This window comes from Aspergillus ochraceoroseus, assembly GCF_002846915.1.
Source record: "Aspergillus ochraceoroseus IBT 24754 chromosome Unknown P175scaffold_7, whole genome shotgun sequence".
NCBI lineage: Eukaryota > Fungi > Ascomycota > Eurotiomycetes > Eurotiales > Aspergillaceae > Aspergillus > Aspergillus ochraceoroseus.
In genome coordinates, this window is record NW_024468482.1 from 97,976 (window position 1) to 122,991 (window position 25,016).

General features: G+C 50.9%; 13 protein-coding genes across 13 annotated transcripts; 8 read left to right on the top strand and 5 right to left on the bottom strand.

Moving 5' to 3' along the window:
* Positions 1-173: 173 nt before the first annotated feature.
* Positions 174-2,072, bottom strand: P175DRAFT_0483557 (RING-H2 finger protein; the record flags this gene model as incomplete). The annotated part of the gene is made up of 4 exons (XM_040895540.1): positions 174-640; positions 713-1,277; positions 1,302-1,734; positions 1,809-2,072. The coding sequence occupies 4 exons, from the start codon at positions 2,070-2,072 to the stop codon at positions 262-264; spliced, it is 1,641 nt and encodes a 546-aa protein (XP_040749881.1). The 3' UTR covers positions 174-261.
* A 3,677-nt stretch (positions 2,073-5,749) lies between these two features.
* Positions 5,750-6,295, top strand: P175DRAFT_0314073 (uncharacterized protein). The gene has a single exon (XM_040892835.1). The coding sequence runs from the start codon at positions 5,808-5,810 to the stop codon at positions 6,180-6,182; it is 375 nt and encodes a 124-aa protein (XP_040749882.1). The 5' UTR covers positions 5,750-5,807; the 3' UTR covers positions 6,183-6,295.
* Positions 6,296-6,304: 9 nt separating this feature from the next.
* Positions 6,305-8,966, top strand: P175DRAFT_0559316 (uncharacterized protein). The gene is made up of 4 exons (XM_040900908.1): positions 6,305-6,534; positions 6,639-6,957; positions 7,019-7,634; positions 7,689-8,966. Exons 1-4 carry the CDS (start codon positions 6,425-6,427, stop codon positions 8,540-8,542), a joined length of 1,899 nt encoding a protein of 632 aa, XP_040749883.1. The 5' UTR covers positions 6,305-6,424; the 3' UTR covers positions 8,543-8,966.
* Positions 8,967-9,243: 277 nt separating this feature from the next.
* On the top strand, positions 9,244-9,665 carry P175DRAFT_0503293 (phytanoyl-CoA dioxygenase family protein). Its single transcript, XM_040897596.1, has one exon. The coding sequence runs from the start codon at positions 9,384-9,386 to the stop codon at positions 9,651-9,653; it is 270 nt and encodes an 89-aa protein (XP_040749884.1). The 5' UTR covers positions 9,244-9,383; the 3' UTR covers positions 9,654-9,665.
* Positions 9,666-10,031: 366 nt separating this feature from the next.
* Positions 10,032-10,989, top strand: P175DRAFT_0503294 (NADAR family protein). The gene has a single exon (XM_040897597.1). The coding sequence runs from the start codon at positions 10,205-10,207 to the stop codon at positions 10,919-10,921; it is 717 nt and encodes a 238-aa protein (XP_040749885.1). The 5' UTR covers positions 10,032-10,204; the 3' UTR covers positions 10,922-10,989.
* Positions 10,967-12,348, bottom strand: P175DRAFT_0525295 (zinc-binding alcohol dehydrogenase family protein; the record flags this gene model as incomplete). The annotated part of the gene is made up of 2 exons (XM_040899411.1): positions 11,596-12,348; positions 10,967-11,486 (listed from the first exon to the last, which is right to left on the bottom strand). Exons 1-2 carry the CDS (start codon positions 12,135-12,137, stop codon positions 10,967-10,969), a joined length of 1,062 nt encoding a protein of 353 aa, XP_040749886.1. The 5' UTR covers positions 12,138-12,348.
* On the bottom strand, positions 12,349-13,772 carry P175DRAFT_0503295 (Zn(II)2Cys6 transcription factor domain-containing protein). The gene has a single exon (XM_040897598.1). The coding sequence runs from the start codon at positions 13,720-13,722 to the stop codon at positions 12,499-12,501; it is 1,224 nt and encodes a 407-aa protein (XP_040749887.1). The 5' UTR covers positions 13,723-13,772; the 3' UTR covers positions 12,349-12,498.
* A 94-nt stretch (positions 13,773-13,866) lies between these two features.
* Positions 13,867-14,520, top strand: P175DRAFT_0503296 (uncharacterized protein). The gene has a single exon (XM_040897599.1). It carries the CDS (start codon positions 14,180-14,182, stop codon positions 14,372-14,374), a length of 195 nt encoding a protein of 64 aa, XP_040749888.1. The 5' UTR covers positions 13,867-14,179; the 3' UTR covers positions 14,375-14,520.
* Positions 14,521-14,656: 136 nt separating this feature from the next.
* P175DRAFT_0463049 (serine/threonine protein kinase) lies at positions 14,657-17,807 on the top strand (the record flags this gene model as incomplete). Its single annotated transcript, XM_040894804.1, has 3 exons — positions 14,657-15,701; positions 15,762-17,451; positions 17,494-17,807. Coding segments are annotated over exons 1-3 (2,721 nt in total), but the record flags the coding sequence as incomplete, so codon positions are not given.
* A 267-nt stretch (positions 17,808-18,074) lies between these two features.
* Positions 18,075-19,704, bottom strand: P175DRAFT_0503298 (putative mitochondrial genome maintenance protein Mgm101). The gene is made up of 2 exons (XM_040897600.1): positions 18,776-19,704; positions 18,075-18,674 (listed from the first exon to the last, which is right to left on the bottom strand). The coding sequence occupies exons 1-2, from the start codon at positions 19,345-19,347 to the stop codon at positions 18,407-18,409; spliced, it is 840 nt and encodes a 279-aa protein (XP_040749890.1). The 5' UTR covers positions 19,348-19,704; the 3' UTR covers positions 18,075-18,406.
* On the bottom strand, positions 19,637-20,096 carry P175DRAFT_0410061 (uncharacterized protein; the record flags this gene model as incomplete). The annotated part of the gene is made up of 4 exons (XM_040893047.1): positions 19,637-19,705; positions 19,836-19,900; positions 19,964-19,995; positions 20,074-20,096. Coding segments are annotated over 4 exons (189 nt in total), but the record flags the coding sequence as incomplete, so codon positions are not given.
* Positions 20,091-22,702, top strand: P175DRAFT_0483582 (biotin--[acetyl-CoA-carboxylase] ligase BPL1). The gene is made up of 5 exons (XM_040895541.1): positions 20,091-20,297; positions 20,365-21,001; positions 21,065-21,637; positions 21,687-21,958; positions 22,021-22,702. The coding sequence occupies exons 1-5, from the start codon at positions 20,240-20,242 to the stop codon at positions 22,524-22,526; spliced, it is 2,046 nt and encodes a 681-aa protein (XP_040749892.1). The 5' UTR covers positions 20,091-20,239; the 3' UTR covers positions 22,527-22,702.
* Positions 22,703-23,148: 446 nt separating this feature from the next.
* Positions 23,149-24,796, top strand: P175DRAFT_0534240 (cytochrome P450; the record flags this gene model as incomplete). Its single annotated transcript, XM_040900121.1, has 2 exons — positions 23,149-23,547; positions 23,612-24,796. The coding sequence occupies 2 exons, from the start codon at positions 23,149-23,151 to the stop codon at positions 24,794-24,796; spliced, it is 1,584 nt and encodes a 527-aa protein (XP_040749893.1).
* Between the last annotated feature and the right edge of the window lie 220 nt (positions 24,797-25,016).

The window sequence follows — 25,016 nt, forward strand, 5'->3', positions numbered from 1 at the left end:
AATCCCATTTTGCCCATCCCAACCTCCCAACGCCTGTATCCAACCCTGCCTCCCTCCCAAAACAAAACAAAAGCATATGCTAGCATCCAGGCCAGGCCATGCAAATAATACCCATCCCGTAATTTTCCCACACGAAAAGAAGAAGGGGGAAAAAAAAAAAAAAAAAAAAAAAAGAGAACATATATTACCAAAACGGACTGGAGAGAGAGATTTGTTTTCTCTCTCCATTTCGGATTTTGGTACGTCCTACACTGCGCAAGTTTACGAATTGGACTCCTCTTGAAGCGCGACTTCGCCGTGCGCCCGTGTACGGATCCGGAATCGATCACGGAGGCGTGCACTCAGTCGACTGCGTCGTCGCTGTTCCGCCGCGGTCTCTTCCCCGCTTCCCGGTTGGCCACGAGAGCTTTCTTCACGGACACTCCGTAGCGCAGCTAGTCGTTCTTCGACACTCGCATCGCGCATCCGGCGGGCGTTCAATGTGCTATGCAGGTAGCTGCTGATTCGGCGGTGGCGATGGTGGGGGGCTTCTTCGGTAGGGCGTTCGCTGGTGCTGTCGTGGGCTGTCTCCGCGGCGGCGCCTTCAGTACCTTCTGTCTCATCCTCACCTCCGGCTTGAGGCGGGTTCAGATCAATACGACTAAAAAAAAAAAAAACGGGGTTAGATTGTGTTCTCCGAGACGGGGGGTTCGGGGTACCAGGTCACACATACCATAGAGGACAGGTGCCCGACACGTTCACCAACCAAGGGTCAATGCACTCGGGATGGAACTGATGGTTGCAAGGGAGAACGCGCATGTCCTGTCCCTTAACAAAGTCATCGGTACAGATTGGGCAAGAGAAATTGGGATGCTCGGCAGAGGTCTCCGTCTCAGCATTGCCTGCTCGGCGCTCTTGGTTCGATTCGGGAGATGGAGTGGTGGTGGGGTTTCGTTGTGTTTCGTGGAGTTCGTTGGGTGTAGGGGCCGTGCCGCCCGTCGCCATGGGCGGTTGATGAGGTTGATCGTCGGCGGTGGTTACTTCGGATGCCATCGACATTTCGAGATCTCCCTTGTCGGCCTCTACTCTGCCCTCGTCGCCATCGTCAAATTTCACGATCGGGATCGTTTCTAGCATCGCCCGGGCTATTCCTCGCGCTCGACTTTGGCGTGGTCGTCCTGGCCGTTGCCGCGGTCCGTAACGCTCGGGATGACGATGGGCGCGGATGGCGCCGGTAATGATAATGGACAGGAATAGCGCCGTGATAATACCTGTGATACTATAAAGGATAATCATAGCTGCCACTTTGATTTAGTAACGACTCGAATATCTCGTCCGACAACGCCTACCTGTATTTGGGCTGTTAGCCGCTTGCCCACTGCCATCTCCTCCGTCGGCACTCGTATTCGCTGGGATGAACGCGGATGACATGTTGTAGACAATGTGCGAAGTTCCAGTGCTGTCCAGCGAATTGAGTTGGGTTAGGAGAGTATTGGCCGAATCCGTACCCAGCAACGTAAACAGCGAGTCGTAATCGCTGCTCGTGCTCCGAGTGTAGTTGCAATGAGAGTCTACCGTACTATATAGAAGAACCGCGGACGGTCTCTGCTGCGAGTTCAGAACAATGTCTACAGTTGCACTGGCATCTAATTTCCCCGGATAGGCGGATTGGTCACAACTAATGACCGCAATGTCACTACCATTCAGCGACGGGGTATTCGTCGCATCCACGAGGGTTCCCGTAAGATCAAGTGTCTAGGAGACCATCAGTATTTGCCAGAGAACGTAACGTGAAGGCCAAGACAATGGATGCATCGGAGATTACTTACCGCAAGTTGGCTCCTGTTCAGGCTTACAAGCGCCCAGGTCAACGGGGCAAGAGAAATGGGCCCAGAAAGGTCCACTTGAGTACTGACGAGATGGAACTTCAGCTGGCCCGACCACGATAGATCCGCCGAGTTATTCGACGGCAGGACCGTCGAGTCTACTGCGTAAAATGTGGAAAAGAGAACAAAGAGAAGAAAAGAAGGAAAAGAAGAGAAGAAGAGGGTGGGGGGAAGATGGAAGAGAAAAGGAACTTGCAGGAGACCCATGGACGAGAAGAACCAGCCGAAGTAGGAGGATTTCCCCACGGATCGCGAGGCTTACGGAGATGTCGGAGGGTATGGGGAATCGAGGAAGATCATTAGGTCACCGATCTCTCTGCCAGGGAACACAACAGAAAATCCCTCCAGAACCAATTATCATACAGAAATGTAAAAACAAGACCTGTTTTTTTTTTTTTTTTTTTTTTTTTTTCTAGCTTGGTCTTTGGTTCTGATAGTTATCACCCAACGTAGCAGCAGTTGGTCGATCGGTGGGCGGTTATGGGGACACGATCAACCCAGGGACAGCGCAAAGTTTCAACCGATTGAGGAAACCAACCAGGGTTACCTGACGATTGGAGTAAAAAAAGAAAAGAAACAAAAAAGGATGAAACGGAGATCGGGGACAGATGAAAAGCGAGAAAGTAAGATAACCCGTCAGAATTCTGTATAAGCGAACAATGCTGTTGGCGGGGGCTGTGAAGATGAGGTGAGAAGAATAATCAAATGGTATGGAATGAATGGATGGATGGATTTCTGACACTGAGTGGGCTGAGACCCAAGATTATCCAAGATTATCATCCACTACTGAGAGAAAATAACAGTGATGATTTGAAGGATGAGGATGAGGGGGTACGGAGTTCCACTAAGAAGGCGTGGGAGAGGGGCTGGATGGACCAAACCCCGGCTGTTCCGGAAGGAAAAGACAGGATTAGGGGAAATAAGAGGCAGAGAAACCCCCTCGAAAAAGAAACTGGAGAGAATGGATGGAGATGAAAGCGACCATGGCTGGAGTTGACGGTCACGGCCATTCTTTCATGCCATCCCATTTTCCCTTTTCCAGGATGAATTACCATTCTACATAATCTGACGGAGTGCAGTTCCTATAGTTAGTTACTTAGCCGTCAGCTTACTTTAGCGAGTCTAGAAGACCATGGTTCAACCGGATCACCCTCTACACCCCCAGCAAGTTACTGCTAAGTATACCCAGCCCGAGAAGAAAGAAATGACTCCGTCAAGAATGATCAAGATTACATCACCTGAAGCCTGTTTGCACTGCCCCTATTCCCATCCTACAAAGGAGCGGTAGAAAATAAGAATTAGAATTCCATGCGTTGTCAACATCAGTGACCCAATCAACAACTTGTCAATCGATCTCCACGACATGAATTCCTCGGTGTTTTCCCGCCACATGGAATTCGCCGCCGGATTCGGAGCACGCTTATCTTGACTTGAGTACGGAGGAGGTTCCTCTTAAACTCGCTAATTATACAATCATCGTTGAAAATATAACCTGCATAAAACTTTGGAGTTGACCGGCAAAATCTTGGGCTACCAACCTCTTGGGTCGGTCTCATGTATCCAGTGCGGTCGGTTAAGATATCTCTGGGTCTTTAGATATCCCATCGCTTTCCATTCAGACTTCCCTTATCCGTCCGATCGTCAGTAGATCATCGTGTCTTCCAAGTTGGTCATCGAGGGAGGCCTACTCAACATCACAACGTCTGGAGTAATATCTCTATTCGATTCCGAACTCTCCCCATGCTGAACACCATCCAGCCGAGAAAATTAAGCTCCGGGATTCTACCCAACTAGACGCGATCGCGGGTTAGTTAGTCGTGAACCAGTTTCTCTGGTTCATATGTAATGAATGGTGATCCGCGTAACACCCTTCTCCTCTCTCTACAAATATCTCTTCTCCCCACTAGGTACTTAGGAGAAATCGAATGGCCGAAGCCGAGGTTGCACTACCTAGTGGTATTTCTAGTATTTCTAGTATTTCTAGCATATACTCTGGAGCAAAGTAGGAAGCGAAAGTTTCGGATACGGGGGTGGATCCTCCGTACACTTTCTCGGATGCTACGATCTGCAGAAAGCAGGTGGGAGTAAAAGACATGTCTCAGTGGCTCCGACATCCAGGGGAAGTTCCATTTGCTCTCGAGTTTTAGGTTGAGTTTCGGGTTTAATGAGGTTGAGCAGACTGTTCTCATGTATTGCGGTGGTGTGACTGTGTGGCCTTGAGGTTGCGGTCGAGGTACATTCTCAAGTACAAGTATATAACTACTCTGGTGAATCGACAGATGAATAATCGCAGGTCTCTCGAACTGAATCTTGGGATGAATCAATGGGAAGAGTGACTCCGTGTACGGACTCACGGAGTACTCCTACAGAGAGAAATGTGATGGGTCCAGTGGGGCACAATCCGGAAGGGAGACGGGAGCTCCATATCTTAATCGTAGATATAGTTATTCTCTTAGGAGAAGAGTGTTTATAACTAGTTAACTAGTTAACTAGTTATTTATTATTATAATCAACTACTCTATAGTTAGTTAGTTATAATCGCCAGCATTTATAAAATCCCCCCCCCCCTTGGGCTATTCGGAAATCTCAGGGAGATAGGGGAACGTTGGGTGGATGGATCGGTCCAGACTCTGGGAGCAACATTCGGGCTGTGGTCCACTCAGCCCACGCATTCCTTTGCTCCGTAAGAGTCCTAACTTCAAAGACAGAGTACGGAGGCCAGAGTACATCTATTTTGAAGAATAAAAAATTTACCGAAGAGGATAAGAGTGGATTAGTGCCAGAGAGCTGGCGTCCTGTCCTGGATTTCATTTTCGACAGGGTTTCAGACACCGGGAAGAATACATATGACATGAGGTTGGATTCTAGGTTCAGATGATCTTCCACAGCTACATTCTACCTAGTAAGAAGTTATAGTGGCTTTGGACTGGAATGTCAATGTCCTAACCCCCTGAGGGAGGATGGACTCTATTTGGGGAAATGCAGAAATGAAAAGAACCCCTTGTCAAGAATCAGAATAAGATGCTTATCATGGCCAGCTTGTAAACGGAATAGAAATGGATGACTACCGGTAACTAGTACGAGAGAGAGTTCCCCGATGAATTCAGGTGGATAACTACCTAGAACAATGAGAACGGACGAAAGTGGGCTGATAGTGACTAGATATTATAACGATTCAATATGATTTGGGTATTTCCAACATAATTTGCCATAAGAGACTTTGATTCTCCCCAGTTTCGACTGCCAATTTGAGAACAAAAACCAATGGATAAAAATAAATAGATAAAAATATAAAAACCGAAGATCATATATGTAAAGATAATCCCAAATAAACCCAAAGTAAAAGCAGCCAAACCCAAGCAAAAAAAAAAAAAAAAAAAAAATCTGGCCAGCCCACGCTGGTCCGACCAAAATTAGTAGCCGCATGCCTGCCTATAGGCCATGGGGGAAAAAAAAAAATCATCTCCAGCTGTGTATCCCCGCTTCTATTCGAGGCCTCGAACCCCCCAAGAGCCCACTAAGTGGCCGCCCAAGGATTCATGATTGGGCCAGTCTCCCGGAGGCGTCCCAGGTTACCCTGCTGAGAGAGTCAGTTCGTGTGTTCATGGAGGGCCGAGGCTCTCATCGACTGAAGAGAGACAGCAATTGAAGAAATAGAGGAAGAGGAAGAAGACAAAGACAGCGAGGTCAAGAAGGGGGGGGGGTTTCTTTCTCCTGGTTAGTATAAAGGAATCGAGGCCATGAGGGTTTGAAGTACGGAAAGAAATTCATCGCTGGAGGAAGCTCATGGTTCGAGATACATCCAAATTGATCCACGAAATAAACAATAAAATCCCTATATATTAAGAATCCTTATATAGTAGCAAAATTAATACGCCTCATACTGACAAGACCGTCCAACTGGTGCGACCTGGTACTTTCTCTCTCACTAATCTGCTGGTGATGCATTTTTCTCTCTCCTCCACCCCTCCTCTCTCTCTCGATTTCTGTTTCTTTCTTTCAGATCTATTGCCCTTTTTCGACCTTTGGGGGTTTTACCTTAGGCCTACTCGGCAATCTCTTGCTTTTTCTTCGGGTTTCTGCTCTGCTTTGATCTTGTCCTCCTTCATCTTCATCCTTTTTTTTAATTTCTCTCTCTCCCTCTCTCTCTCTCTATTTTCCCTTTTATCTTCCCGAAATCGATTTCACACACTCTCTCTTTCTCTTTCTCTTTCAAATCGCTGTAAGAGCGGCATCTCCCGTGGAATCAAAAAGTGCCTAGGACCCCCCCCCTCCTTTTCCCAGGTTGAAAGATGCGAGTCATTTTTGATCAGATAATTCTCCCATTTTAAAGAAGACAACAGCAATCCCTCAGTGTCATCTGGGTTTACCTGTCAGACACTGAGAGGTTCAAATAGAACGATTCTTTATACTTGAATCCCCCCCCCCCCCCCCCTTTTTTTTTTTTCTTCCTCCCTACTTCCCGCCCCTGACATGATTGTGTTGGGCCAGCCGACGAGACCGTCCTCGTCCTGTCTTGCTAGTGTTGAGCAGGAGACAATCGCCGTCTGGCCTAAAAGATGCCCCCTGAGTCCCTTACGACTTCCCCAGGAGCTTCCAAAGCTGGGGAAGTAGACCAATTTGCCGTCAATTACTGGAAAGCACGGTTTGATAAAAGACCCCCTACTTTGTGAGTATACCAAACCGTCCTAGCGATCTATATGCCTCCCTACAACTTGTGTTTTTATCACCACTAGCGGTCAAAAAATGCTGAATTATCGCTGAATCGACCAGAATTCATGTGATTGAGACTCTGGATGTCGAGTACAATGAACTGGCCCAGTCCTGGAAAAGGTTCCAAGAGCTGCTTGCCCCCACGGATCGTGTATGCTTCGAGGAGCGCCCTCAGACTGCCCCCGACGTCCAAGCAGTTGTCCGTGGGGTCCAGGCTCTCTGGGGTTCTAGTCCACAACAGCGAGCATTCCGCCGTTCGATGGCTCTGTGTGATACTTTCGCAGCCACTCTCGATTCGCATACTGTAACCTTAACGACCCTTCCAAACCATCAATTCTACTCCGCCCTTTTCTACGGGGTGTTACAGTCCATGCTCAAGGTGAGTTTCGTATTTTGTTAAACCTGGTGGCCCACGCCCGTATAAGGCTAAATGTGTACAGGCATGTGCCACTTACCCAAACATTATGGAAAGAATGATGAGCGCTCTGGTCAACGTAAATCAATCTATTAGCCCGTCTGTGGAGAGCGGCACGTTGCAGTTCCCCAAAGAGTCCGTTCCGTTAATCGCAAGATTCTACTATCTCACTTTCTTCTTCCTCGGGGAATTTATGGACTGGTATGCGAGAAGATCCAAGTGCCGGCTACTGCAAAGTCTTAATGAGGATATGTATCTTGATTTTGGCAACCTTGTCGGTGCAATCCAGAGCAGTGCGCGCGATTTTATGCAAGGCTTCATCGATGTGCTGAGCCCGAACGACTGCGACTATGAGAGAACCTTGGGTACCGTCCACCACCCCGACCTGTACCTCTGGGAGCAAGCAAGATTGAGCCAGATAGGCCGACGACACGTTGACCGACGATTTGCCGCCCAGAATGCAATGACTCGCCTACTTATCTGGGGAATACAGCGGGATGCTGAGGAGCGACAGGGAATAAGGGAGAAGCGGGATGTCCTGCTTGCACAAATGTTCGAAACCGCAAGCCAACGGCTACGGCCCGCCAGCCAACAGAATGGCGGTATTGCCTGCTTGACAACGACTCCCGGGCCGTATCTGAGTAAGTAGCTCAACCGCCAAAGTTGGGCGAGAATCGAACTAACAATGCGACTAGCTAGAGACACGTACACCCTTGAGACCTCCGGTGGGCCTAGACACAAGTACTCCAGGGTTGAATTGCAGCTAGCTTCAGCGCATTTGCAGGATTACTTCGACAGCGACGACCAAATTGCCGGCTTTGAGACCGACGTTGGAATTATTGCCGAAGACAGCGTAATCGAGTCTCTCAAACAATGGGGTACGAATGCTTACTCTCAGGTTCTTGCCATCGGAGGCTTCACAACTACCGTTTTTCCTAGCCCAGTTGCTCTCATCTCAGCCTGTTATGCCAACCTGGCCAGAGAAATTAAGTTGCCCGTCGTCGCCCATTTTTGTTCTCTTCCAACCACTGCGAAGGATGGGATGACTTTATTCCAGCAAGGCCTCATTGCTCTCACATACAGTTTGATCCGACAGCTTATCGACTGCCTTCCCCCAGTATCCAATGGCTCGGCCGCCTATGCCCTCAAAGCAGAACGGTTCAGCCCTCTGAATGGAACGCTGACGTCGTGGAAAGAAGTGCTGTCTCTCATTGATACATTATTACACTATGCACCACCACTTCTGGTCTGTGTTGTGGACGGGCTGGATAAACTACATGACACATCGACTGATGAATATATCCGCTCTTTGGTTCGGACGTTTGTGGATCACACTAAACCCCTACCTGACCTGGTGACGGATAGTTATCACAGTCATAATACTGTCCTGCTCAAGGTTTTATTCACAGTCACTGGCCGACCGAGTTCGCTGGTGGGAACATTGTTTGAGAATACCCTCATTCTAAGTGAATCTAATCGACCAGAGCAAGTAGTCGCCGCTGACCCCTCCCTCAACCCCAATGTAACGTTTATGATGATGAATGCATAACACAAAGCTGAGAATGAAGTGTTCTACTCTCGCGTGCTCTTCATTCCTCTTCTCTAACAATCCTCTTTCTTCTTCTTCTTCTTCTTCTTCTTCTTCTTCTTTCTTCTTCTTTCTTCTTTCTTCTTTCTTCTCCTTCTGGTCAACTTTTTGTCTTTCGGGTGAAAATTGGGACGTATAGAACTAAGCGCAGGCAGGATTTCTTCAAATACAACATTGTCGGTGGCGGAAATCTCGCGGGTTCGCTATTTCCTTCGTAACATGTCTGTCTGTGTCTTTCTTTATCCTGTGCTATCTCCTTTAAGGCATTTCTGGTCCGCATTTGCATTTTGGCCTGATGACCGTGGGACTGAGATCACGCCGGTTGTCTGTTCCTCAATTCCGGGCTTCGATGATGTTAACTGGCCCCTGCAACAGCATTGCCTCTGTATATCTCTAATGATACCTTTCCTGTAAAGCATTACACATAGAAGATGAATTGGATGACTTCATCTATGCGCCTCCTGTCACAACTTAGGAATTAGGGTTCCGAGTCCCAGGTGGCTCTCCTCCATCTCGGATTTGACTTGATTCCAGGATTTACGCCAATTGAGCTACATTTCTGTTCCATAATTGGATGAGATAAACGGTATGACTATCGGAATTCTTCATCCAGTACACACAATATTTATACCCGCTAAACATCTCATCCTAGCGTACGGGTAGAAGGACTTGAGTAAACACCATGACTCGATCAACCGGAACAGAATGCTATCCACAGCAGGTTGTTTCATCCTGATTCATCCATCCAGCTGGCTGATTTGAAAAATATCGCTTAGCATCGACCATACAAAAGAACATCCCCATGTATGATATGATGCTCCAGTCTGTCAAAAACAAGAAAGGCGACCATTTTGCGGCAAGCGGCAACAACGACCGCATCTGGAACTCGTTCATCGACTACTATTCCAACCCGTGGCTCCGGATCGTCAGCGCAGGCTGGCTAGGTCCGGCCTACCGGGTCACAGCCCAAGTGAACATCGTCAACCCAGCTGGTTCCCATTGTGGAGCGATGGGGTGCGGAGAGGGCCGTTCGGGAGTTGGAGCAGTTATGAGCGGACTCGATGCGGTTTAAAATAGACTATACATAGTAGATAATTTAATGTATGTATCCAAGCAATTTATTGTGCGGAGTATACTTCCACTCAGCCTCGAACATCCCAAGCCACCACACCACAAGACAAGAACCCAATCTCAATCTCCATCTCACATCCGTTCCGTGACTCAATGGCACACCAATCAATTACAGAATACTCCGTGCTTCCAGTGATTGGATTCAATGCGGTCCACAAGCAGGCAACTAGACACCAATCCCCACTTGCAGCCTCTTAAGCCTAAGGGCCGAATTAATTAGGATCGGGACATGGATCCATCTTCTACTAGGTAGTAGTAGGTACATCTGATCTGGTATCTTGCCTAATAGTTGACGATTGAGGTTTGACTCACTGGGTGGACTGGTGCACTGCCTCACGGGGCAAGATTGACTCAAGAGCCAACTATTCGTTATCGATGCAGGGTGTATATAGTTCTCTCTCTCTCTCTTAAGCTGTACTTCAACTCATCAACCCAATCTCATAAAAACAACAACAACAACAAAAAGAAAGCGAAAGAAAGAAAGAAAGAAAAATGTCTGCCCTTTCCAACCCTCAAATCCGCACAACAGATACCCACATCTACTTCCTCGGCGGCATTCTCTCAAACTGGTACGCCAGCCCGAAAGCGTTCATCGGCACACGAGCCCTCGACCTCTGCATTGCCACCCTCGACGCAATGCAAATCCCGCACCCGGACGAAGCCGCCGTGTCGACGCGGCTGATTCGCGATTTCCGGTTCGGACGGGGAGAGCAGTGGATGATGGCCATGAAGGCTTGGTTGTTCGAGGGGGTTCCCGGGGCCGATCAACAACCCCCAGGGTTAAATCTGGATGAGTTCCGCAGGTTGCAGAACCAAGTCCTCGCGACGAGGGGCGCGCCTGCGGATCCACAGCGCAAAGAACTCTGGGGGTCGGCGCTGTGTCGGATTCTCCGGACGAACTCGCCCAAGGCGCAGAAGATGATTGGGCGCAAGGTGCCTGGTTTCAGGGACGATCTGTGGAGTCGGGCGGCTGGGGTGATTGTTGTTGCTGGGTGTGTGGCGCGCGCGGAGGTCGATCCGGAGTTGAAGGCGTTGTATTTGGCGAGTCGGGGCAGGAAGTTTGTGGAAGGGAGTCGGAATGATTGCGTTTGGGCTGTTGGGTTGGATTGGATGAGCGAGGAGATTCTGGACGAGAGGAATTGGAGGGGGATGAATAAGTTGGGGGAGAGTCATGATGCAGCGGCGAAGATATTATTATGTGGGAAGTAGTACATATATGTATATATAGACTTGTGCGTGCTAGGAATATTCATATCAAACAAGATACACCAACTTCTTCCCACTGATCTTCCCCTCCTTCAAATCCTTCAGCCCATCCAGCACTCCCCCCAGTCCATTCTGCCTCGCCTCGACAACTGGAGTCCTCAATTTACCCTCTGCCCACAGCGCCTCCACCATCGTCGTCCACCGCGAGACAAACTCGAATTCCTCCGGCATAGCCGGGATCTCCATTCGCTCAGGGCCATACTCGAACGCCTCGCCCATTGCCACACTGCAGTTCACCCAGCTGCAATGGATCTCTGGACGCAGAAACGGCGGTACAGGAAGCAGCGAGTGGTATCGACCACCCGCAGGACAAATTGCTTCGCTGCAGATCCTGGCGGATTCCTCGGTGGCGATCGTATCATAAACAAAGCGAAGACCATTCGCTGCGTATTCTCTGATGCGCTGGATGCATTCCGGACCACGGTAGTCGCAAACAGCATCAGCTCCGAACCGACGGACGAGATCAAAGTTTCGAGGTGAACAGGTTGTGATCACTGTATATCCCGCCCTATGCGGCACCACCAAGCACTGGAGATCAGCAGGTGTGTCTATACATAGACAGACAGTCCAAAAAAAAGAAGCAAAAACAGCAGCAGCAGCAGCAAACAACAACGTACAACTTTGCAAATTGAATCCCCCAGAGACCCGACGCGGAACTCCCTCCATAGATCAGAACCGCACGGTCCTTGCTCTGCGCATCATCCCCAACCTCAAGCCCCGGGAATCGCATCCCGAGTCCTCCACGCCCGAACAAACACATTCCCGCCGACACAACACCAACGCCCGCCGTCGCCGCATCCGCAAACTCCACGGCGTCGGGAATCTTCATCTGCACCCCGGCTTTGGCAACTATGTACTCTGCAAACGCCCCGTTCTCGATCCTCGTCGCATCTCCGCCTTTCACCATCCCGCAGACTCTGTCCCCGGGTTTGAATCGCCCCCGGACAGAGTTTCCCACATCAAGAACAGTGCCCGCGTAGTCGTGGCCCATGACGGCGTTGGGGGCTGGCGTGCTTGCCAGGAGCATCCAATCGATGGGGTTCAGCGCGACGGCGGTGGTTCGGACGAGGATGTAGTCGTCTCGGGGGGAGGGGAGGGGGCGGTTGGTGACAAGGGAGGCATGGTTCTGGGTGAGTGTTATGATGGCTTTTTGAGGCATGCTTTCTCTTTCTTTCTTTCTTTCTCTTTCTTTCTTTCTTTCTCTTTCTTTTCTTTCTGGTTATGTCAGGGCTTGATGGTGATAGTATAGTGTATATACACTGTTCACTTCTGAAGAGAGAATATCTTTTTATATCTTGCAAAATCATCATCATCATAAGATACCTAAGGATTCTTGATCCACAAATGTCCGAACTCTGCATGGTTCATAGTTGATATAATCTTGAAAAAGGTAAATTAATTTTGCGGGAAACTACATATGTATAGACTTATTTATCAGTCTCCACTTTACTCCGCAGTCCGCATCCACCTTTCGGCATGCAGAGGTAGGCTATAGAACGTAGATACTGTGACTGACTGTTCTATTTGAGGACTGATGTACCTACAGAATCGTCCTCGGAGTTTACATGACTGATAGCTGACGTGGATGACAGGCAGTATAATGCACCCACCCCCTTGCAAGCAACAAGCAAAAGCCCTCCAAAGTCATCCACCTCGGTAATGACTCCGCGTTCCCAACGCCGCACAAACTGGTCATACGATATGACCTCGTCAACATCGGTTTCGGATCCTCCTCCTCCTCCTCCTCCTCCTCCTCCTCCTCCTGCGCCTTGTTGTTTCGAAACCGGCAACCCAGCCAGATACCGGATCAGGTCGCATCGCCGATCCTCGAGCACCGAGCGCACAGCACGAACCAGGTACGAGAGTACAACCAGCCGGCGCGCGCTCTCACAGACATGCCGACTGTGCGAGTTCCCGACGTGCACCGGCAGGAACGCCGGACAGGTCCGCGCTGCTAGCTCGATGTTTTCCAGCTCGGCCGTGCTGCGCGCCAATGCCGTCTCTAGTTGGGTTGCCAGATGAGTGTCGTGTGGTGGTGGGCCACCGGCCAGGAACGTCATGGTGTAGTAGAGGATGAGGGCTTGCGTTCGGTCCAGGAGCTCGGGTATGGGGTTGTGCGGGGGCAGAGCATCCTCGTGGATGGCGAGGAGGGTGTTGAGCGCCTGGTCCAGGAGCTGGCGGTAGAACGGGTGTTGTGTGTAGGGTCGTAGCTGATACGCGGCACATACGCCGTACGCTTCTCGGAGAAACCGGGGGAGAATCGCGGCGCCGTTCTCTGCTCTGGGGTAGATCGAGGGGTGTATGAGTGGTGTGGTTCCGGAGTGGACGAAGATCTCGATGTCGGAATGGAACCTGCGGGTGCAGAAGTCCCAGGCTTCATGGTCATCAACGCGGGGCCAGAACTCCAAGACTCGCTTCTCGAGTGGTGCGAGCTGCGATCCTGGTTCTGGGAGCTGTCGGAATACTAGGTCGAGGTCGAGGTCGAGGTCGAGGTCGATGTCAAGGCCAAGGTCAAGGTCAAGGTCAAAGTCAAAGTCAAAGCCATCCGGTTCGACTGAAAGATCCAAACCAAAGGAGCCATCGAAGGGTGGGTTGGTCTGTTCACACGGTTCCAATTCTGAGGTTGGGTAGGGATATTGGCATGTTAGAGAACGTTTGCAACATCGCGAACACGCGGGGATCTCTCTATCACAGCGCCGTTTAGCCGCTACACATGACTGACAGGCTGTTTTCCGAAGAGACATGATGATGAGCAGCCTTGGAATTCCTATACTGACAACCAGGATGCTTGGATCGGATGGCAGAGGTATTCGTCCAGCTTACCAATCAGCCAGCGGCCGGGGCTAACCTAGGGAATAAGATACCTGAATTGTTAAAAGTAGTCTTCATTCTAATTGATCCCTACCAATAGTACGGTGGACTATCCTAGGTACCTGCAGGGTTTATATATATATATAGAGAGAGAGAGAGAGAGAGACAGAAAAAGGATTGATAGAGTAGAAAATAATGCAGTTCTCCCAACCCATAACCTCATCATAACCTCATCATAACCTATATCATAACCTATATCATAAACTTCAGTCTCCACATCCTTTTCTTCCACGACATTTACACCACAAACACACTTCACTTCCAGCACTCTGCACGGTGACGACGAGCATATGCACCTGGATTTGATGATTGGAATGAAAGAGAATCTCAATGATCTGTGCAAGCGACCACAGCCGATCAGATCGCCGTCGACTGAAATCCTTTCGGAATAGTGCGGTGATATTCCTGGACTATGGATGCGCCGTGAGTGGATCTGCCTTATATGAGATTCATTCGAATGAAATGAAATCCCTGACGCAAGAGATTGATGGAATAGATTCTGTAAAGATCGATCGCCGATCGTGAGTCAAGACGATTTGACTTGACTTGAAAGAAATTCAGGAATGAAGTCGAAGAATGGATCGTCAATTCCAGCCAGCCATGGTAACACTCAACAACTCTGGGGAATTTGAAAGAGATTTAATAACAGAGAGGATCACAACTCGGCTCAAAATTGACGGGAGGAAGTTAAAAAAAAAATAACTCCCGGTGGCGTTGACGCGGTGCCTGTTGGTTGGGCTCTGGATAGAAAACTGAAACGCCTCGAAACATCCGGTTTTTTTTTTTTCTTTTCTCTGATCAACTCAACTTCATCTTCTTTCTTGCTCTCTCTCTCTCTCTCTCTCTTCCCCCCTTCCCACGGGAATCTCTCGTTTCTTCCCTGCTCCATGTTTCCATCGACGATCCTTTAAATCGGTTCTTGTTCTTGTTCATCTCCATCGACCCACCTCGTCGTTCAGTTCGCTCTCTCCACAAGAACCGCATTTTCCATTTCTCTACGGGGAATAGGAACACTCACTCGATTATCACCGACCTTCGCCTTTTCGTGACTGACAAATTCTGTTTTTAACCCCCCACCTCACCTTTTTCCTTTATGGTCTCTGTTCCAAGTCCCTCGTTCATTCCATAATTTTCGATGTCCGGACGGCCTGGTCTCACAGAGAAGCGTCTGTCCGCTCATCGCTTCCAGCAAATCCCCGATCACACTCCTGACACCATGCACAATCCCAATGATGTTACCATCGACATTCCCTTGACCAGCGTCTCCAGTCGCGGGCAGACTGGCGCTCGCAACAACAGTGTTCACACCCCCCGTTCACCCTCCGCTTATCCGCCCCCAACAGACAGCGAGGATGTTACTGCCCACACCAACACCAGCGAGAAGGCAGGCCTGGTGTCATTGCCTCCCAGCTCTCATGGCTTTGGTCACCGTCGTCGCAAGATTATCGACGAAGCCTCTGGTCGTGCGCTGGATGACCCCGAGGACGGCACCGTCACGCGCATGGGCCGCATCTATCAGGCCGTCCTCAACTTCTCCTTCGTCACTCGTTATATGATCTACGTTGCGCCTGTCGCCTTGCTGATCGCTATCCCCATAATCGCCGGAGCAACTGTCGCAGAGAATGCGAAAATCGGCGGTGTCTCCCTTCCCTGGTTCTTTTGCTGGATTGAAGTCGTCTGGGTTTCTTTGTGGGTGTGCAAAATTGTCGCCCGCTGTTTGCCCTATCTGTTCCAATTCCTTTGCGGAATTGTCAGCTCGGGAACCCGGAAGTATGCTCTCATTTTGCGGAATCTGGAGATTCCAATCACCACCGTGCTCTGGATGATTGTGTCTCTCGTTACCTTTTTACCGGTAGGGTGGATTGATGGCTTTTGGAACCAGATTTATAAAAACTGGCTAACCCCTCTCTAGGTTATGACCCAGAACCCAAGGAAACAGGCCGAAGGCGACACATCCACAAAGGACTGGGAAAAGTCGGTGAAAAACGTGCTCTTCGCACTTCTGCTCTGCAGTTTGATCTTCCTCGGCGAAAAGACCATCGTTCAGCTCATTTCGATCAGTTACCACCGCAAGCAGTTCGATACCAAGATTAAGGAATCGAAGCGCAATATTTATCTAGTCGAAACTCTCTACGACGCCTCCCGCAGCATGTTCCCCATGTACTGCAAGGAATTTCGCGATGATGATGCTATTATCTCTGACTCCATTCTCGCGCAAGCCCCCGACGTTCGACCGGGTCATCTGCGTACGAGCTCGTCTGCTCCACTGCGACTGATTCGCGGGGTTGGCCAAGGGGTTGGCCAAATCCGGGGCAAGATCACGGCTGCGATTGGTGATGTGGCGCATGAGATTACGGGGAAACAGGTCTTCAACTCTGCGACTGCGCGATCTGTCGTCACCGAAGCGCTAGAGCGCCGGCGATCTACCGAAGCCTTGGCGCGGAGAATTTGGATGTCTTTCGTGGTCGAAGGCCGCGAAGCTTTGTTTTTTGATGACATTGTCGAGGTCCTTGGTGCTGGCAAGGACACCGAAGCAGAGGAGTGTTTCATGATGCTCGATCGCGACGGAAATGGCGATATCAGTTTGGATGAGATGGTCCTCGCCATTACCGAAATCGGGCGCATGCGCAAGTCGCTGAACCATAGTCTGCACGACGTCGATCAGGCAATCCACGTCTTGGACAACCTGCTGGTCACAGTTGCCTTCATCATCGGGGTTTTGGTCTTTATCTCGTTTGTCACGAGCGGTTTTGGTACTGTCATCGCCGCCGGTGCCACCTCTCTCCTGTCCTTGTCCTTCATCTTCTCTACCACGGCCCAAGAGGTCTTGGGTTCCTGTATCTTCTTGTTCGTCAAGCACCCGTTCGACATTGGGGACCGTGTCGAGGTCAACAGCCTGCCATACGTTGTGGAGCGTATTTCCTTGCTCTTTAGTGTTTTCCGGAGTGTGACCGATCATCGCGTGACCCAGGTTCCCAATGCCGTCCTCAACACTCTCTGGATCGACAACTTCACCCGTTCCAAAGCTATGCAGGAAAAACTGACAGTCCATGTCAGCTTCGACACCACGTTCGCCGATATCCAGCTTCTCAAGGATGAACTGGAGACTTTTGTCCGTGACAAGGACAATAGCCGTGACTTTCAGCCCGACGTGGAAGTGGATGTCGCCGGGGTTGGCGATATGGACAAACTTGAGCTTACGGTGCATATTTGCCATAAATCCAACTGGTCCAACGAGGCAATCCGCGTGGCACGCCGCTCCAAGTTCATGTGCGCCTTGGTCGCTGCTGTTCGCAAGATCCCTCTCCACGCTCCTGGCTACACCCCACCAGAAGAGACATCCGCTGATGACAGCGAGGACAAGCCTGATGAACAACCCGACGAGAAGGCCTCCAAACCCGCTGCGAACCAACAATATACCGCCACCGAGGGAGCGCACCGTCTCGCTGTCCCAGACACCAGCTTCACCGATTCTTCGAGATCCACAGGCTTCGACCTAGGTCGCGCCGCATCCATCCAGCGTCGTGGAGCTGCTGCCGCCGCCGCCTCCATGGGAAGCTCGTACAGCGACGGTGCCTACAACAATATGAGTACCAGCACTAGTGGCAACGAGTTGGGCCTCCGCTCCCTCTCCCCATCTGGAGCGGACGGATCCCACGACGGAGATAGCTATCAAACCCCTGGTGTCTCCCCTCGTCAGGACCAACAACTCGGCGTCCACTACGGATCTCTCACCCGGGAGCCATCCACCGGCCGCAGGAAGGAAGGTACACAGCCCCCCTACTCCTACGGGACGAGTGGCGTCCCTATCATCAACGAGCCTACCCCGCCTTCTCGTCTCCAGGGCCCTCCTCAGCCAGAGCCGCAACAGGAGCAGCCGGCATCCGATCCATACCCCTACCCGGGACATTATTACGAGGGTGCAGAGGATTCCAGCCAGCCCCTCGAGCTTCCATCCGGGATGGATACCTCTCGACCTCAACAGCATAGACAGTACCCGTCCTACTCTGCTTCGGCTGCCGCTTCTCATCAAACCGAGGCAGAGGAGCGAGAGAGGAACTACATGTCTCAGCATCCGTATGGATCGTGATTTGACCGCAAGCACCGCACGCAAGGGCATTATTATGTGATATGATTTTTTTAAAATAAAAATAAAAAATACAAGAATTTGACCCATTGTATACGGGTCATGTAAGACCACGGAGTTTGGAGCATGTGTGGATTCTGAACTATAACGGGGTTTGTCGTATACGTATCAAATGTGGAAGTCATACGACACTCATGCTAAGCAATTTATTTAGCATGGAATGGAATGCAAGGAATTGGGAGATTTCTATGTTACATTTCACCACTCCCAACTGCTGTACCATGCATGCATCACAGTCAGCCATGGATATGGATAGTCTAGTATAGTACACACAACAACAACAACAACTTCCCAACCACGTCCTCTATCTCGACCCTAGAAAATCAGAACCCTGATCTGATATATCCATCCTAGACATCCACACGGCACACAATGACCCCAGAGCACCCAAATGAGTGTGGTCTGTCTGTCTATTTTGTTTCCTTCCACGGATACGAAACCGGATCATCCTTTCGCACCCAAATCTTACTCTTCCGACGATTCACAACATGCTCGACAAATACCTCCCGCGTATACTGGGTCTTGAACTTGCGGATCCACCGCGGATCCCACAGTTCACTCGCAATCCCTAGATCCTTGCAGCACCGCACAAGCGCATTAGACCGGCATCCCTCCGTAGCAGTGGGGATCCCATCGGGGGAAAAGTAATCCTGCTCGCCGCGAGCAACAGAGACAAGCCTATATGTATATATAAATCGACATTAGCGCATCTATCCAGCCAACAACCCAACCCAAAACAAAACAAAACAAACAAGAATCATGCATCTGGAACCCCATACCGTCCATTACAAACCAACGCATACTCCCTCGTCACCGTCTTCGGGGTAACAATGCTCTCACTCCTCGGCACCAGACCCCACCCCCCCGGCCCAAAGGCCCGGTTCAGAATCCGCCGGTACTTGATTTCAGGCAAGTAGAGGATGCCATCAGGTTTGATCTCGACTTCCTCGGGTTCTGTCGCGGCGAGTAAGATCTCTGCGACTTCCTTGGGGAACGGCTCTGCGCTGAGCCCGTGGAACGACCGCGTCCAGTCGATTTTCTCTTGCGGCGGGTTTTCGAGCTCCAGCGGTTTATCGGCGAGCCCGGTTTTCGAGATGTTGTCTGTTGTTGGGTGGTTCGGGGTGGGGGCGGAGATGCGGGTTGCGCGCTGGGTGGCGCTGGTGGCGCTGGGTTGTGGTTTGGCTGAGGATGGGGTGGTAGATGCTGCTGGGGGTGATTGGGGCTGTTGGGATTGAGACTGTCGCGTGAAGGAGGTTTGGGTGAGGGATCTGGTTGCGCAGGGGAGCGAGGTAGAGATCAGGGGGCGCGTGGCAGCGCGTAGGAGTAGCGGTCTGTGAAACAATAATGCCATGATTGTGGTGTGTTGCAGGCTCGATGTTGGTTTGGTGAGGCTTTGGCTGGGGAAGCTCGTGTTGTTGATGATTTGAGGTCCAAAGCTGGAGCACTAGGGATGGGATCACGTGATATAACATGGGGTTGCGTGGAGTAGCGGAATTGGGTCTCTTTTGCTTTTTTTTTTTTTTTTTTTTTAAATATGGCCTTTATAGTATACAGGAAATACCATTATGCAGTTATTGTACAGGGTCTCGATCGATGGGTGCGGGTTTACAGCGTTGAGAAGGGGAGGGAAGAGGGAGGATTTAGGCGTCTTTGGTCTGGGTGCGCTCGTCGTTGCCTTGTCGTTTCCAGCACTCGCGGAAGGCCTCCATCTGGGGGAATCGACGGTGGTTAGAAGGGGTCTAATCGAGGAGGAGAAACCGTGGATTGGATATAGCAAAGGCAGTTTCGAAAGCCCGTGGGTTGGATGTGCCGGTGATCGCGAATTGCACATCGACTCACCTCGTTCTTGCAGCTTCTCCAGTCTTTCTTAACATAATAACAGTCATTCATTTTCTCCTGCTCCACTGATCGGGATCATCTAGATTAGCTGGGACCCTTTCTAGAGGTGGTGGACTGGTTGAAGGTACCTGCACAGCCGGTGCTGAAGATCCGCTTGTCCCTATCCCGACGGCCAGTTAACTCCCCGCAGAATAACAGAATAATGACAGGAGGTAAAAAAAAGGAAAGAAATTCATACCAGTCATCGGGTTCATCGTCGTCCACTTCAACAGCCACCGGCGGGTTCTCTTCCTTTTTCGACATTGCGATTGACGGATCGGGTGCAAGCAGGAAGATACAGTAAGAAGTCAAGTTCGACTTCTCCCCCTCTTTTCTCTGAAGCTTCTCTCAACTTCCCCGCGAAAATGGCGACAACGAACCCCAACACCACGGGCAGGAGGGTCAATGTGCTGGTTTACTCCGGTTAGCTATTATCTTTTGTTTTGGTCTTTATAAATAGGATTTATTTACTAACATAAGTTGCTTGCAGGTGATGGCACCACCGTCGAATCCGTGCGCCACTGTCTCTACACTCTTCGCCGCCTCTTGGCCTCCCACTATGCCGTGATCCCGGTGACTGCAGAAATGCTCCTCAAAGAGCCATGGACACTTACATGTGCCTTGCTTGTCTTCCCAGGCGGTGCAGACCTGGGATACTGCCGGTCCTTCAACGGCGCTGGCAACCGGAAGATTGAGCAATACGTTCGCCGCGGGGGTGCTTACCTAGGTTTCTGCGCCGGGGGGTACTACGGCACTAAGCGCTGTGAATTCGAAGTTGGAGACAAAACCATGGAGGTAATTGGCGACCGTGAACTGGCCTTCTACCCGGGTATCTGTCGTGGAGGGGCATTCTCTGGATTCGTCTACCACAGTGAAGCAGGTGCCCGCGCTGCTGAACTGACAGTGTCGAAGGAGGCACTGAGCTCTGGAGTTGTCCCGACCAACTTCCGCTGCTACTACAACGGTGGGGGCGTCTTTGCCGATGCCCTATTGTATGCAGATAGTGGCGTTGAGGTCCTTGCTAGCTACGCACAAAGACTCAATGTAGATTCTGGGTCTGGCTCTGCCGCCGTCGTTTACTGCCCGGTTGGTGACGGTGCAGCCATTCTTACTGGGCCGCATCCTGAGTAAGTAGACTCTCGGAATCTGGCAGTGGCCTCTCCTATGAAAGTGGTAACTGATTCTGGCAGGTTTGCGGCGGCGAACCTCACTCCTGGTGCGAGTGGTTCTGAATACACAGAAGTTATCGAGGCTCTTGCTGCGGATGACAAGTCCCGGACCGACTTTTTGAAGGCTTGTTTATCGAAACTCGGCTTGCAAGTATCCCAAGACACGACAGATGTACCGTCTCTGTCGTCACTGCACTTCTCGTCCTTGTTCCCCGATGACGCGAAGGAAGTATTGAAGTCGTTGGAAGAGCTGGTTGGTGATGCGCAGTACCTGAAAGACGAACATGACACTTTCCGGATTGAAACACCAGGTGTTTGTAATATGGGAGACCTCGCAGAATCCCTGCCGGCAGACGTAAAGGAATCCTCCAAAATCTCCCAGGAAGAGGGGATTCTGGATCACCAGGCAGTTGTCAAACGGCTAGTGGTTCACGACGATGTGCCGTCGTCAAAAATGACCCCCTATTTCAACCACCACGCTTTCTACACCCATCTCCGACACTACCAGGCGCAATCGAACGAGGGCGCCTCGCAGTTTGGCTCAAATCTTATATATGGAGAGGTCATCACCAGTACTAACACGATTTTAGAAAAGTAAGTGCTGAATACTGAAACATCTTGGGAATATCGCTAATTCAGACAGGAACCCCAAGCTCCTTCACCAACTGCCGAACGGCACGACGGCAACGGCAACTACGCAGGTCGCCGGCCGAGGAAGAGGCTCCAATGTCTGGGTGTCCCCAGCAGGGGCGCTCATGTTCTCAACTGTAGTACGACACCCCATGGATAAGATGCAGTCAGCTCCAGTCGTGTTGATTCAGTATCTCGCGGCACTGGCAACGGTCCAGGGAGTTCAAAGCTACGACAAGGGCTTTAACGCCATGCCAGTAAAGTTGAAATGGCCGAATGACGTCTGTATGTACTGCCCCTGGACCTTATACAACATATCGAACCCTAACAAAAAAAAATGTCCATAGATGCTCTCGATCCAGAGCAGCCTGAAGCCAAGAAGCAATACACCAAGATCTGCGGAATCTTGGTAAACTCTCAATACTCCTCGAATGAGTACACTTCCGTCGTCGGAATCGGCATCAACGCCACCAACGCATCCCCGACTACCTCATTAACAGCGCTTGCCAACCGCTTCGTTGGTCGCAATGCGGCCCCTATTACGCTGGAGAAACTACTCGCTCGCATACTCACTGTCTTCGAGGACTTGTATGTTCGGTTCCTGCGAACAGGCTTCGACCGCGTGTTTGAGGAAATGTATTACGATGCGTGGCTCCACAGTAACCAGATCGTGACTCTGGAAGCCGAAGGAGGGATCCGTGCTAGGATCAAGGGCGTTACTCGAGACTACGGCATGCTGCTGGCAGAGGAGCTCAGCTGGGATGACCGGCCTACTGGAAGAGTGTGTCAGTTGCAGAGTGACAGTAATAGCTTTGACTTTATGCGGGGATTGGTGCGACGAAAGATAAACTAGACTTTCCTTATAGAATTGAGAATACGAGGCAAATTTTAGACAATGTGTCAGCCTCTAAGCAGATGAAATATTAGCGACATACTGCAGTCATTGAAGTGGTAACAGGTTTAATCATTAGTGACCGGATCTGATGTCACATAAGGATGCGCTTTCATGACGCGTCCAGCATTAGCCGGTATATGACCTGATATCCAGTGTGTCCCCTCATAAAAGAGATACAGACTAACATATGCAAGGCAGAAGATCAAATCAAGGGACTTTTCTCGACATCGCCAAGTTATAAGGGACTACCAGTGTGCTCTTCATTCTCTTCTCTCCTCCGACTCTCCTCTTGTCTCACCCACCCTCACCCGCATTATAAACCAGACAGCACTCCAGAGGGGAACAGGGCCTGTGAATAGAGTATCAAAGTTACATCTGGCTTGGACAAAATCCCCGACTGTGAGACTTTATCCGTTGTTTGCACGAGAAATATATGCCGCCATCCGCAGATCAGCGCACACCGGTTCTTTGTCCTGGAACTCGGTTCATCGTTATAACTCAGCTCACCTACTGAGCACTCGCATTATTTTGCTTTGATTTGAGCATTTTTCTAATTGATAAGTTCTCTTTTTTCATCAGTATGGCGGCTTTGCTGCTTTATTTCTCAGCTCTTGGGGTCTGTTTGCTTGTTCTTCGTTACTTGAGGTCGACCTGGTATCATGCCCAAAAAGCACAAGAATGGAACTGTGCCCCCATCCCTCGCTATCCAACGGATATCTTGGGCATAGGAACACTGAAGGAATCTGTACAAGCAGATAAACAGGGGCTTGTCCCGCCGCTGTTAGGGTATCGCCTCGAGCGCATGAGAGCCCGGGAGGGCCGTGATGTCACCACCTTCTCCGTGACCCAGATGGGACGCAAGAACATCTTCACTTGTGATCCTCATAATGTGCAAGCGATTCTCGCCACCAAGTTTAAGGATTTCGAACTAGGTCCTATCCGTCAACACACCTTACTGCCGTTGCTGGGGACTGGAATCGTAAGGACCTCGCTCCGAATGATACTCACGGATCACGGAGCCCCTGGCTGACTTCCCAATCCAGTTTACATCTGACGGCGAGATCTGGTCTCGATCTCGAGCTCTGCTTCGCCCCCAGTTCACCCGCGAGCAGATCAGCGATCTGGACTTGGAGGAGCGCCATGTCCAACAAGCTATGCTAGCGATGCCTGTCGATGCCACGACCGGCTGGACGGCAGCCACAGACATCCAAGCGATCTTCTTCCGTCTAACCATCGACTCAGCAACCGAGTTTCTCTTCGGCGAGAGCGCAGGAAGCCAAGCAGAGGCTCTCCGCAACGGCGGCCAGCTCCCACCGAACAACTTCCCGGCCTACTTCGATCGAGCGCAGTGGTACGCCGCGCACCGCTCCCGCTTCGAGAAACTCCACTGGATCGTCGACAACAAGGAAAGCAGACACGTCGCCCGCGAAGTCCACGCCTACGTCGACCGGTTCGTCGCTGCAGCCCTCTCCGGCGCCGCCGTGGCGGCGCCGGGCAAACCGCGATCCTCCTCGACCTATGTCTTTCTCGACGCTATCGTCGCCTCAACCCAGGACCCGGTCGAGCTCCGCGCCCAGCTCCTGAATATCCTCCTCGCCGGCCGCGATACTACAGCTTCTTTCCTAAGCTGGTCTGTCCTCATGCTCGCCCGACACCCCAAGATCTTCCATACCCTCCGCCTGGCGATCCTTGACGACTTTGGACCTTATACCTCCTCTTCCTCCTCTGCACCGCAAGACAAACCAATCACGTTCCAATCCCTCAAATCCTGCCGTCCCCTTCAAAACTTCATGAGCGAAGTCCTCCGCCTGTACCCAGTCGTCCCTATCAACCGCCGCGTCGCAGCCCGCGACACCTTTCTCCCGCGAGGCGGCGGACCCGACGGCACTCGCCCCGTCTACATCCACGCGGGCCAAGCAATAATCTACAGCCCCTTCATTACGCAGCGCCGCAAAGACCTCTGGGGCGAGGACGCAGAAACATTCAACCCGGATCGCTGGGCCGGCCGCAAAGTCGGCTGGGAGTATCTGCCCTTCAATGGCGGGCCGCGCGTGTGCATCGGACAGCAGTTTGCACTCACAGAGGCGGGCTATGTGCTTGTGAGACTTTTGCAAAGGTTCGATGCGATGCAGGATGTTTTCCCTGAGAGGGCGGTGCGGTTTGCTTCGAGTTTGACCAGTGCGCCGAAGGATGCGGTCACGGTTCGGTTGCATGAGGCGGAGCGGTAATTTTCTCTCTCTCTCTCTCTCTCTGGCTCTCGCTCTTTTCTATGGAATGAATGAATGGGATGAATGTTGAGTGTACAAGTTTCGGTTGCGAGACGGTGTAGCTTATCCCGAGGGTTAATTGGCTGTGGTGGATGAGCTCATACATACATACATACCTATTATACATTTGGATCGTCTCTCTACTTACCTAGATAATAAGTAGTAGGATTGGGGTATCTAG